Genomic DNA, 12041 nt, shown 5'->3' with positions numbered 1-12041 from the left:
CCCAGGCTGAGCACAGGACTGCGGGCTGGAGCACCTGGGGATGCGGATGATCTGCTGCCTTTTCTATGCTTCACCAGGGTTTGTGGATGACATCATCCAGCCTTCCTCCACACGCGCCCGGATCTGCTGTGACCTGGATGTCTTGGCCAGCAAGAAGGTGCAACGCCCTTGGAGGAAACATGCAAATATTCCATTGTAAATGAATCAGGGAAAAATTAACCGGGAGCTAGTCACTGCCTGGCTGTTCGCATCCATCCCTGCCTTTTTGCAATCATGATATCTGGGAACCTAAATACCAGTAAAACTTGGAATGGCTAAGTTTATTAAATTCTGGGAAGATTTCATTTGCGCCTTACTGTAAAATTATTTGGTTTATTAAAAATCTTAACTGGCATTTTTTGAGAATAATTTCTTTGTGGTAGAAACCTGAAAAATCAAAACTGGAAAGTAAATACCACATATCGTCACCTAGAGCTGACCCCTATTTGACATCTCTGTGTATTATTTTCCTTTCTTTCCCCAGGAGTTAATTTTTTTCTCTAAAGGTAAAATGAGCTTTTAGAGCAAAGTACCTATCTGCTTAGGCTTCAATTTTCTTACTTCAAAATGGTATAGTATTTAAATACTGTGCCTTGTCCTTGAATTCCTCCAGGAATTGTTGAGGATTAAAGGAGAAGTTTGGTGTTGCGTGTCTCTGCCAGAACAGACGCTCAGGGGAAGGCATAGGACCCTGTACCAACTTCTTTCCAGAAATGTGTTCTTACATTTTAAAATGTTTATTTTGGAAAATTTTAAACTTTCAAAAATGTTGCAGGAGTTGTATGCCTTCACCTAGACTCTCCAGTTCTTAACACTTTCTACATTTCATCTCTTACATAAATATATCATTATTATTTATATTGACCCACTTAAGTTACAGAATCATGACCTGTTGTCCCCCAAAATGTCAATGTTTATTGCCTTTGAAACAAGGCTCATTGTCTTACATAGCCTTTCACGACTTTGACATTTTTGAAGAGTGTTGAGCAATTATTTTGTAGATTGTCCCTCAGCTTGGGTTTTCTGATTGTTTATGGGTATTTAGATCCAGGTTAGTGTAATACACAAGACTGTTCTTCCCTCGTATCACATTAGGAAGCACATGTTAGTTTTTCCTATTATTGATAAAATTGACTCTGATCCCTTGGTTTAAGATGGTGGCAGCAAACGTTACAGCATTTGTAATTTTCTCTTTGTGCTTGATAAGTAATCTAGGGGGCATTCTTTAGGCCTGTCAACACACTTTCATCCAGTACTTTTAGTATCCATTGGTGATTCTTGCCTCAATCAACTATTCTATGTTGGTTGTAAAATATTATATTTCTAACCTTATCATTATCATTATTTTTTAAAATATATTTTTATTGAAGTATATAGTTGGTTGACAATGTTATGTCAGTTTCTGGTGTACAGCACAATACTTCAGTCATATAGGAACATACATATATTCATTTTCATAGTCTTTTTAACCATAAGTTGCTACAAGATAATTGATTATAGTTCCCTGTGCTATACAGTATGAACTTGTTGTTTATTTTATATATAGTAGTAGTGTCTGCAAATCTTGAATCCCAATTTATCCTTTCCTACCCTCTTCCTCCCTGGTAACCATAGTTTATTCTCTATGTCTGTGAGTCTGTTTCTGTTTTATAAATAAGTTTGTTTGTCTTTTTTTTAAGATTCCACATATAAGTGATATCATATGATATTTTTCTTTCTCTTTTTGGCTTACTGCACTTAGAATGACAACCTTCAGGTTCATCCATGTTGCTGCAGATGGCATTATTTTATTATTTTTTATGGCTGGGTAGTATTCCATTGTATAAATATACCGCAACTTCTTTATCCAGTCATCTGTCAAAGGGCATTTAGGTTGTTTCTCTGTCTTGGCTATTGTAAATAGTGCTGCTGTGAACACTGGGGTGCAGGTATGTTTTTGAATTAAGATTCCCTCTGGATATATGTCTGGGAGTGGGATTGCTGGATCATATGGTAGGCCTATTTTTAGTCTTTCAAGGAACCTTCATACTGTTTTCCATAATGGCTGCGTCAAACTACATTCCCACCAACAATATAGGAGGGTTCCCTTTTCTCCACACCCTCTCCAGCATATATTGTTTGTAGACTTTTGAATGATGGCCATTCTGACTAGTGTGGGTGATACCTCATTGTAGTTTTGTTGTAGTTCTCTGATAATTGGTGATACTGAGCATTTTTTCATGTGCCTGTTGGCCATTTGTGTATCTTCGTTGAAATTGCTTGTTTAGGCCTTCTGCCCATTTTTGGATTGGGTGTTTTTTTTTTTTTTCTTAAGTTGTATGAGCTGTTTATATATTCTGGAAATTAAGCCCCTGTAAGTCTCATCTTTTGCAAATATTTTCTCCTATTCCATAGGTTGTTGTTTTGTTTTGCTTATGATTTCCTTTGCTATGTAAAAGCTTGTAAGTTTAATTAGGTTCTATTTGTTTATTTTTGCTTTTATTTCTATTGCTTGGGTAGACTGCCCTAGGAGAACATTTCTGAAATGTATGTGAGATAATATTTTGCCTATGTTTTCTTCTAGGAGGTTTACAGTGTCTTGTTGTATGTTTAAGTCTTTAAGCCATTTTGTTTATTTTTGTGTATGGAGTGCGGGAGTATTCTAATTTCATTGATTTATATGCAGCTGTCCAGTTTTCCCAACACCATTTGCTGAAGAGACTGTCTTTACTCCATTGTATGTTGTTGCCTCCTTTGTCAAAGATCAATTTGACAAAAGTTTGTGGGTTTATTTCTGGGCTCTCTATTCTGTTGCATTGATCCATATGTCGTGTTTTTGTACCAATACCATGCTGTTTTGATGACTGTAGCTGCTCTGTAGTATTATCTGAAATCTGGGAGGGTTACTCCTCCAGCTTCATTCTTTTTCTTCAATAATGCTTTAACAGTTCTGGGTCTTGTGTGATTCCATATAAATTTGAGGAATATTTGCTCTAATTCTGTGAAAAATGTCCTGGATAATTTGATAGGGATCTCATTAAATCTGTAGATTGCTTTGGGTAGTATGGCCATTTTAACAATATTAATTCTTCCAATCTAACCCTAACATATTTGCATTTAATTACTTGGTGCTCTACTGGAAGGAAGAGCTTTCTCTTCTCCTATTTTTTTTTTGAACACTTTTTATTGATTTATAATCATTTTACAATGTTGTGTCAAATTCCAGTGTTCAGCACAATTTTTCAGTTATTCATGGACATATACACACTCATTGTCACATTTTTTTCTCTGTGAGTTATCATAACCTTTTTTGTATATTTCCCTGTGCTATACAGTGTAGTCTGTTCTATAATTTTGAAATCCCAGTCTATCCCTTCCCACCCTCCACCCCCCTGGTAACCACAAGTCTGTATTCTCTGTCTGTGAGTCTATTTCTGTCCTTTACGCTTTGTTTTTGTTTGTTTGTTTTTGTTTTTGTTTTTTAGATTCCACATATGAGCGATCTCATATGGTATTTTTCTTTCTCTTTCTGGCTTACTTCACTTAGAATGACATTCTCCAGGAGCATCCATGTTGCTGCAAATGGCATTATGTTGTCGGTTTTTATGGCTGAGTAGTATTCCATTGTATAAATATACCACATCTTCTTTATCCAGTCCCCTGTTGATGGACATTTAGGCTGTTTCCGTGTTTTGGCTATTGTAAATAGTGCTGCTATGAACATTGGGGTGCAGGTGTCATCCTGAAGTAGATTTCCTTCTGGATACAAGCCCAGGAGTGGGATTCCTGGGTCATATGGTAAGTCTATTCCTAGTCTTTTGAGGAATCTCCACACTGTTTTCCATAGTGGCTGCACCAAACTGCATTCCCACCAGCAGTGTAGGAGGGTTCCCCTTTCTCCACAGCCTCTCCAGCATTTGTCATTTGTGGATTTTTGAATGACGGCCATTCTGACTGGTGTGAGGTGATACCTCATTGTAGTTTTGATTTGCATTTCTCTGATAATTAGTGATATTGAGCATTTTTTCATGTGCTTTTTGATCATTTGTATGTCTTCCTTGGAGAATTGCTTGTTTAGGTCTTCTGCCCATTTTTGGATAGGGTTGTTTATTTTTTTCTTATTGAGTCGTATGAGTTGCTTATATATTCTGGAGATCAAGCCTTTGTCGGTTTCACTTGCAAAAATTTTCTCCCATTCCGTAGGTTTTCTTCTTGTTTTACTTCTGGTTTCCTTTGCTGTGCAGAAGCTTGTAAGTTTCATTAGGTCCCATTTGTTTATTCTTGCTTTTATTTCTTCTAGGAGAAAATTTTTGAGATGTATGTCAGATAATGTTTTGCCTATGTTTTCCTCTAGGAGGTTTATTGTATCTTGTCTTATGTTTAAGTCTTTAATCCATTTTGAGTTGATTTTTGTATATGGTGTAAGGGAGTGTTCTAGCTTCATTGTTTTACGTGCTGCTGTCCAGTTTTCCCAACACCATTTGCTGAAGAGACTGTCTTCATTCCAATGTATATTCTTGCCTCCTTTGTCAAAGATGAGTTGACCAAAAGTTTGTGGGTTCATTTCTGGGCTCTCTATTCTGTTCCATTGGTCTATATGTCTGTTTTGGTACCAATACCATGCTGTCTTGATGACTGTAGCTCTATAGTATTGTCTGAAGTCTGGGAGAGTTATTCCTCCAGCCTCTTTCTTTCTCTTCAGTAATGCTTTGGCAATTCTAGGTCTTTGATGGTTCCATATGAATTTTATTATGATTTTTTCTAGTTCTGTGAAATATGTCCTTGGTAATTGGATAGGGATTGCATTAAATCTGTAGATTGCCTTGGGCAGTGTGACCATTTTAACAATATTGATTCTTCCAATCCAAGAGCATGGAATATCTTTCCATTTTTTAAAGTCTTCTTTAATTTCCTTCATCAGTGGTTTATAGTTTTCTGTGTATAATTCTTTCACCTCCTTGGTTAGATTTATTCCCAGATATTTTATTACTTTGGGTGCTATTTTAAAGGGGATTGTTTCTTTACTTTCTTCTTCTGTTGATTTATCGTTAGTGTAAAGAAATGCAACTGATTTTTGAACGTTAATTTTGTAACCTGCTACCTTGCTGAATTCTTCAATCAGCTCTAGTAGCTTTTGTGTGGACCTTTTAGGGTTTTCTATATATAGTAACATGTCATCAGCATATAATGACACTTTTACCTCTTCTTTTCCAATTTGGATCCCTTTTATTTCTTTCTCTTGCCTGACTGCTGTGGCTAGGACTTCCAGGACTATGTTGAATAGGAGTGGTGATAGTGGGCATCCTTGTCTTGTCCCAGATTTTAGTGGGAAGCTTTTGAGTTTTTCACCGTTGAGTACTATGCTGGCTGTAGGTTTGTCATATATAGCTTTTATTATGTTGAGATATGTTCCCTCTATACCCACTTTGGCGAGAGTTTTTATCATAAATTGGTGTTGAATTTTATCAAATGCTTTTTCTGCATCGATTGAGATGATCATGTGGTTTTTATCCTTTCTCTTGTTGATGTGATGTATTACACTGATTGATTTGCGTATGTTGAACCAGCCTTGTGTCCCTGGGATGAACCCCACTTGGTCATGATGTATAATCTTTTTTATGTGTTGTTGGATTCTATTTGCTAAAATTTTGGTGAGGATTTTGGTGTCTATGTTCATCAGTGATATTGGCCTATAATTCTCTTTTTTTGTAGTGTCTTTGCCTGGTTTTGGTATCAGGGTGATGGTGGCTTCATAGAATGAGTTTGGGAGTATTCCCTCCTTTTCAATCGTCTGGAAGAGTTTGAGAAGGACTGGTATGAGTTCTTCTTTGTATGTTTGGTAGAATTCCCCGGTGAAGCCGTCCGGTCCTGGACTTTTATTTGTAGGGAGGTTTTTAATTGCTATTTCTATTTCCTTTCTAGTGATCGGATTGTTCAAGTGTTCAGATTCTTCTTGATTCAGTTTTGGTGGACAGTATGTTTCCAGAAACTTGTCCATCTCCTCTAGGTTATCCAGTTTGGTTCCATATAGTTTTTCATAATATTCTCGTATGATATTCTGTATTTCTATTTTGTTTGTTGTAATTTCTCCATTTTCCTTTCTAATTTTGCTAATTTGTGCTCTCTCTTTTTTCTTCTTTGTGAGTTTGGCCAGAGGTTTGTCGATTTTATTTACTTTTTCAAAAAAACAGCTTTTGGTTTGGTTGATTTTTTCTATGGTCTTGTTAATCTCTATTGTATTTAATTCCCCTCTGATCTTTATTATTTCCTTCCTTCTGCTGCTTTTTGGGGCTTTTTGTTCTTCTTTTTCTAATTCATTCAGGTGGTGGGTTAAATTGTTTATTTGAGATTGTTCTTCTTTTTTGAGGAAGGCCTGTATCGCTATAAACTTCCCTCTTAGCACTGCCTTTGCTGTGTCCCATAGGTTTTGAGTGGTTGTGCTTTCATTATCATTTGTCTCTAGGTATTTTTTAATTTCAGCTTTGATTTCCTCATTGATCCATTGTTTTTTCAATAACATATTGTTTAATCTCCATGCTTTCCTTTTTTTCTCCTTTGTTTCTCTGTTGTTGATTTCCAGTTTCATGGCATTGTGGTCAGTAAAGATGCTTGAGATAATTTCTATCTTCTTAAAATTGTTGAGGTTTCTTTTGTGCCCAAGTACATGATCGATCCTGGAAAATGTTCCATGTGCACTTGAAAAGAATGTATATCCTATTTTTTGGGGGTGTAATGCTCTGAAAATATCCACCAAATCTAGTTTTTCTATTGTAGTATTTAATTTCTCTGTTGCCTTGTTTATTTTCTGTCTGGAAGATCTGTCTAGTGATGTTAATGCAGTGTTAAAATCTCCAACTATGATTGTATTCCCATCAATATCCCCCTTTATCTCTGTTAGTAATTCTTGTATGTACTTAGGTGCTCCTATATTGGGTGCATATATATTAACGAGTGTAATATCCTCATCTTGTATCACTCCTTTAATCATTATAAAATGTCCTTCTTTATCTTTCTTTATGGCCTTTGTTTTAAAGTCTATTTTGTGTGAAATCAGTACTGCAACACCTGCTTTTTTGGCTTTTCCATTTGCATGGAATATCCTTTTCCATCCTTTCACTCTCAATCTATATGTGTCCTTCTCCCTAAAGTGGGTCTCTTGTATGCAGCATATTGAAGGTTCTTGCTTTATTATCCAGTCTGCCACTCTGTGTCTTTTGACTGGAGCATTTAGTCCATTAACATTTACAGTAATTAATGATAGATGTGTGTTTATTGCCATTTTGAACTTATCTTTGCAGTTGAATTGGTATATCCTCTTTGTTCCTTTCTTCTTCCTTTTGTGGTTTGGTAATTTTCCTTTGTATTATCATGGATTTTATTTAATTTTTGTGACTCCTTTGTAAATTTTTGGCTTGTGGTTACCCTTTTTTGTAAATCTATCAACCCATTACTATAACTGTTTTTATTAAACTGATAGTAACATGATCTCAAACCCATCCTACTGTTAAAAAAATTTAAAAAAGAAAGAAAAAAATATTCTATATTTCCCTGCCTCCCTCTCCCACTCTCAGTGATTTGTATGTCTTCTTTTATAATTTCATGTTTACTTTATTTGTAATTCATGAGTTATCACCTTTCCAGTTGTGCGTTTCTCATTTCTGTAGCATCCTGCTGCTTTTCTATTTAGAATAGCCCTTTCAATATTTCTTTTAGCATGGGTTTAGTGTTGCTAAACTCCTGCAGCTTTTTTTGGTCTGTGAAACTCTTTATTTCTCCTTCTATCCTCAAGGGTAGCCTTGCTGGATAAAGGATCCTAGGCTGCATCTTTTTTTCATTCAGGGCTTTGAATATATCTTGCCACTCCCTTCTGGCCTGTAGTGTTTGTGTAGAGAAATCAGCTGAGAGCCTTATGGGGGTTCCCTTGTAACTTACTCTTTGCTTTTCTCTTGCTGCCTTTAGAATCATTTCTTTATCCTTGACTCTGGCCATCTTGATTATGATATGTCTTGGTGTGGGTCTATTTGGGTTCTTCCTGTTTGGGACCCTCTGAGCTTCCTGTACTTGGATATCTGATTCCTTCTTTAAGTTTGGGAAGTTTTCAGTCATGATTTCTTCAAAAACCTTTTCAATCCCCTTTGATCTTTCTTCTCCTTCTGGGACCCCTATTATGCGAAGATTGGGACGCTTTATATTATCCCATAGGTCCCTTATGCTATTTTCATTATTTTTTATTTGCTTATCTTGTAGTTCTTCTGAATGGGTGCTTTCTATTGCCCTGTCTTCTAGATCACTAATTCGTTCCTCTGCATTATCTAGTCGGCTTTGCACAGCTATTAGATCATTCCTCATCTCTGTCAATGAGTTTATTACCCATTCTACTTGGCTCTTCTTTATAGCTTCAGTTTCATTTTTGACATATTTTATATCTCTAAACACTATGTCTTTTAATTCCTTCAGCAATTTGATCACTCCTTTTTTGAAATCTTGATCTAGTAGGCCATCGATGTCTATTTCGTTGATCTTTCTTTCAGGAGATTTTTCTTGTTCTTTTAATTGGGAAAGGTTTTTCTGCTTCTTCATCTTGCTCATACCTCTTTGGCACTGTGGTTTATGGAGTATCAGTTGTTTATTTTGGTCCTTAAGGATTTTATCTATCTGATGCCTATTTAGGAATAGAACTTAGGAAAAAAAGAAAAAAAAATGAGAGAGAGAGAAAGAATTTTAAAAGAAGGGAGAAAGAGGGTTTGAAAACAGTGTATAATGAATAATAGAAGAGTGAGTTGAAGCAGAGTATTAATTGGGTTGAGACGTCCTTTTAAAACCTTTACAAAAAAGGGGGGGAGAGATGAATAGATATATTTGAAACCTGTGTCTAATCAATAGCAGGACATCAAAACCCAAGAGAAATAGAAATGAATTAAGAAGTAAAGATTAAGAGAGTAATAGAAAGTAGAACAGGTAAAAATGATTTAAAAAAAAGGGGGGGGGTTTGTCGGTGTTCTCCTGGAGTCTGTGTGCTTTTAATGTGAAGTCTTTCTGTCTTCGTCCTGTTTTGGAAGCTCAGCTTGCTGTTTTCAGAGGCCCTCCGTTGGCGCCCTCTTCTGTGCTGCTCCCAGCACCTGTCGGCAAGCAGATCACGCCTCCTCCTAACACTGGGTCAGGTGCAGCTCTCCTCTGCTGTGGGCGGGCGGGTCGCTGCCCCTCCGGATGCCGCAGTCAGATGTTGCAGACTGGCCGGGTAGGAGGGCGGGTCGTGCCCCCTCCCAGCAGCTCGGTCAGGGGCTGTGTTCCTGCCCGAAAGGCGGGGGGCCCGCTCTCCCTTTACCTGCGCCGCCGGTAGCTCCGCTGCTCTGTGCGGCTGCGCGCTCCGCCCTGGTCGGCGCTCCGCGGGTGGGCTCGGGGAAGACCGAGGGACAGCCCTGTCCCTGCTCCGAGCCAAAACCCAGCTCCTTGTTTGTCTTTGTGGAGCAAGTTCTCTGAGGGACCAGGATGGAAGGATCCTATCTGCCCCGGGCTGCAGGCCAGTCTCAGTCTGGCCTTTGAGGCTGCTAAGCCCTTCGGTGCGGATGCAGGTTTCGCCTCCGCCCCCGCCTGAGTGCTCAGCGAGGAGGATATGGCGGCTGTGCCTGAGCCCCGCCTCTCTTCCCCCGAAAACTTTCCGCGGGTTTTCAGAGATGGGGGTGTGCACCCTTCCCCCGAGAGCACATCAACCTTGCTGTTTTATGGAGGGCCCAGGTTGTTCTGCCCTGTGTACTCACAGCCATGGCGCGCAGCCCCTTGCGTTTCCCCGGGGCTGCCTCCGTGCAGCCACTTCCGTCCTCCGCCCGGCTTGTGCAGCCTGGCCCTGCCCGCGGCTGCTGCCCCGCGTCTCAGGCTGGGTGTCGGGGGGACGCTCTGTGCCCGTTTAACTTAGTTCTGTTAGTCAAGGGCTGCTCTGTACAGATCCGAGCCTCGGAGGCTCCCCCTCCGTCCCGCTGGCCTCTCAGTTGGAGAGGGGAGACCCAGCGAGCGAGCGCCAGTCCTCCTTTGCCGCTCCCTCCCCGCGGGACTCGTCCCGCGCTGCTTTGCCTTTTGTTCTTTCTTTTTTCCTTTTCTCCTACCAGATTTTTGGCGTCTTTATCTTTTGAAGAGGGCGATGTTCTGTCGGAGTTCCACAGGTGCTCTGGTTGGCTGAGTGGGTCTGTAGATGTGGGTCTTGGTGTATTTGTGGGAGAGGGTGACCTGCGAGCGTCCTTCTACTCCGCCATCTTCTCCGTCTCCCCCTCTCCTATTTTTTTTTTTTTTAAGTACAATTTAGTCTCAAAATGTTTGTTCTTTTTTAAACATTTTTCCTGAAGTAGTTTATTTTTCTTATTATGTTATCACCCTATCAGGTTTTCAAACACACATACTTGTTTCTTACATTTTTCTCCCTGCCCCATTCATTCTCCAATCCAAGGTGTTCTTGAGATTGAGAATCGTATATTATTATTCATAACTGAAATCTGTGCTTGGTACATCGTGTTTCATAAATGTTTGTTTAGTGAATTAATATATTTTATCATTCAACCAAGAAAAAGTAGACTCATGGGTTCTTAAGAAATATATTATTATTGATTTTGATGCTCCAAACTTCCTAATATGGCCAGAGGGGCGCTCCTTCAAGCTAGTTCCTCAGTCCTTTTGATATGTCATAGTAATTGCTTGTGCACTTCCATTTTTTGACAAAGAATAATGTACCAGGCTCGTCTTATATTTTCCTTGCCCTGCTCCAGAATCAGTGATTTCTGTATAAGAGTTCTTTTAGTAGATGTCACTTAGAAGCTAACATTGGCACCAGGTTTCCACATGAATACTGGAGTGTCATTGCTTCTAGGTATTTTTAGCAGACTAGGATATATTTATACGAATATATATATATGTACATGGGGAATATGTATATGTATGTATATTACATATATTTTAAGAATCATGAATTCAGTTGAAACTTTTAATTCCAGTCCAATATACAGGTTCTTCTTTGCCTTCCTTTCATTCCACAATTAGGTCTTTCTTCTCCCATGTGGATGAAACGGGCTCCTATTATCTTCAATATACTCTTGACCTCTGAACCACATTGGGGTTAGGGGCGCTCACCCTCCAGCAGCTGAAGAACTGTGTAAAACTGATGGTTGGCCTCCCTATACGTGGTCCCTCTGTATCCATGGTTTTGCACCCACAGATTCAGCCCACTGCAGATTGTGTAGTACTGTATTCATTACTGAAAATCTGCTTATAAGTGCAGTTCAAACCTGCGTTGTTCGAGGTCGGCTGTGTTTTACTCATTTGCTCAGTCCTACAATAAATACAAGTTTCAGAGCTGCTACACCTTTATCAACAACAAACCTAAAGTTCAAGACTTTTGTTGCAGTTCTGGTTTTAAACTGAAGGTACATATTATTTAGATTAGTAACTTGGGTAGATATGTTATCGACTTGAAAGATTCAAAGTCCTGTATGTGTAGACCACTTTACAGTTTCCCCCCATCCTTGAGTATGTATAAAGCATTAGAAGTTATACTAGAAATGGTGATTTTAAGTGATTCCAGCATAAAGGCTGAAGCATGGGGTGTTGCTCCAGGGTGCCCCCTGGGGTGTGCTTTTCTCTATGGTGAGAGCCCTGGGTCCTCCCACCCCTGGTGACTTTCCCTTGTTCCAGACACTTAGCTTCAAAGGTCTGTAAGCCCTGCTTCGATACTGCATCATTTTAAGCTAAACTTGACCTTAGCTAGTATGTGACTATCATCCTCTTTCCCCATTTCCACCATCCACCCCACCATGCCTGGTAGCCAGGTTTATGCCCTTGGAGTTATTTTTCTTGAGCATCTTTCTTCCCCCTCCAGTTGGAGAATGGGAACCTCCCACTCTAGCTGGGCTCTGAGTGCTGTTACCAGTGCCCTCATTGGTCTCTGTGGCCTCCCTCTAAGCCGGAAGCCGTCTGTGGCTAGTAGGCTGACTATGGGTACAGATTTTGTTGCATTCCTCTGCTCCGCCACCTGCAGTGGC

The 12041-nt window shown here is 39.3% G+C and overlaps 1 protein-coding gene across 2 annotated transcripts in view; it reads left to right on the top strand.

Moving 5' to 3' along the window:
• PCCB (propionyl-CoA carboxylase subunit beta) overlaps nt 1–394 on the top strand; it is a 52618-nt gene extending 52224 nt beyond the window's left edge. For both annotated transcript variants that reach the window (XM_045511196.2, XM_010947703.3), the window contains one exon: nt 78–394. In XM_045511196.2, the coding sequence (XP_045367152.1) occupies nt 78–199 (122 nt within the window). In that variant the 3' untranslated portion in view covers nt 200–394. The remainder of the gene's footprint in view (nt 1–77) is intronic.
• Nucleotides 395–12041: the final 11647 nt, after the last annotated feature.

This window comes from Camelus bactrianus, chromosome 1, assembly GCF_048773025.1.
Source record: "Camelus bactrianus isolate YW-2024 breed Bactrian camel chromosome 1, ASM4877302v1, whole genome shotgun sequence".
In the NCBI taxonomy this organism is placed as follows: Eukaryota; Metazoa; Chordata; class Mammalia; order Artiodactyla; family Camelidae; genus Camelus; species Camelus bactrianus.
This window is presented reverse-complemented; position numbering and strand designations above follow the sequence as displayed.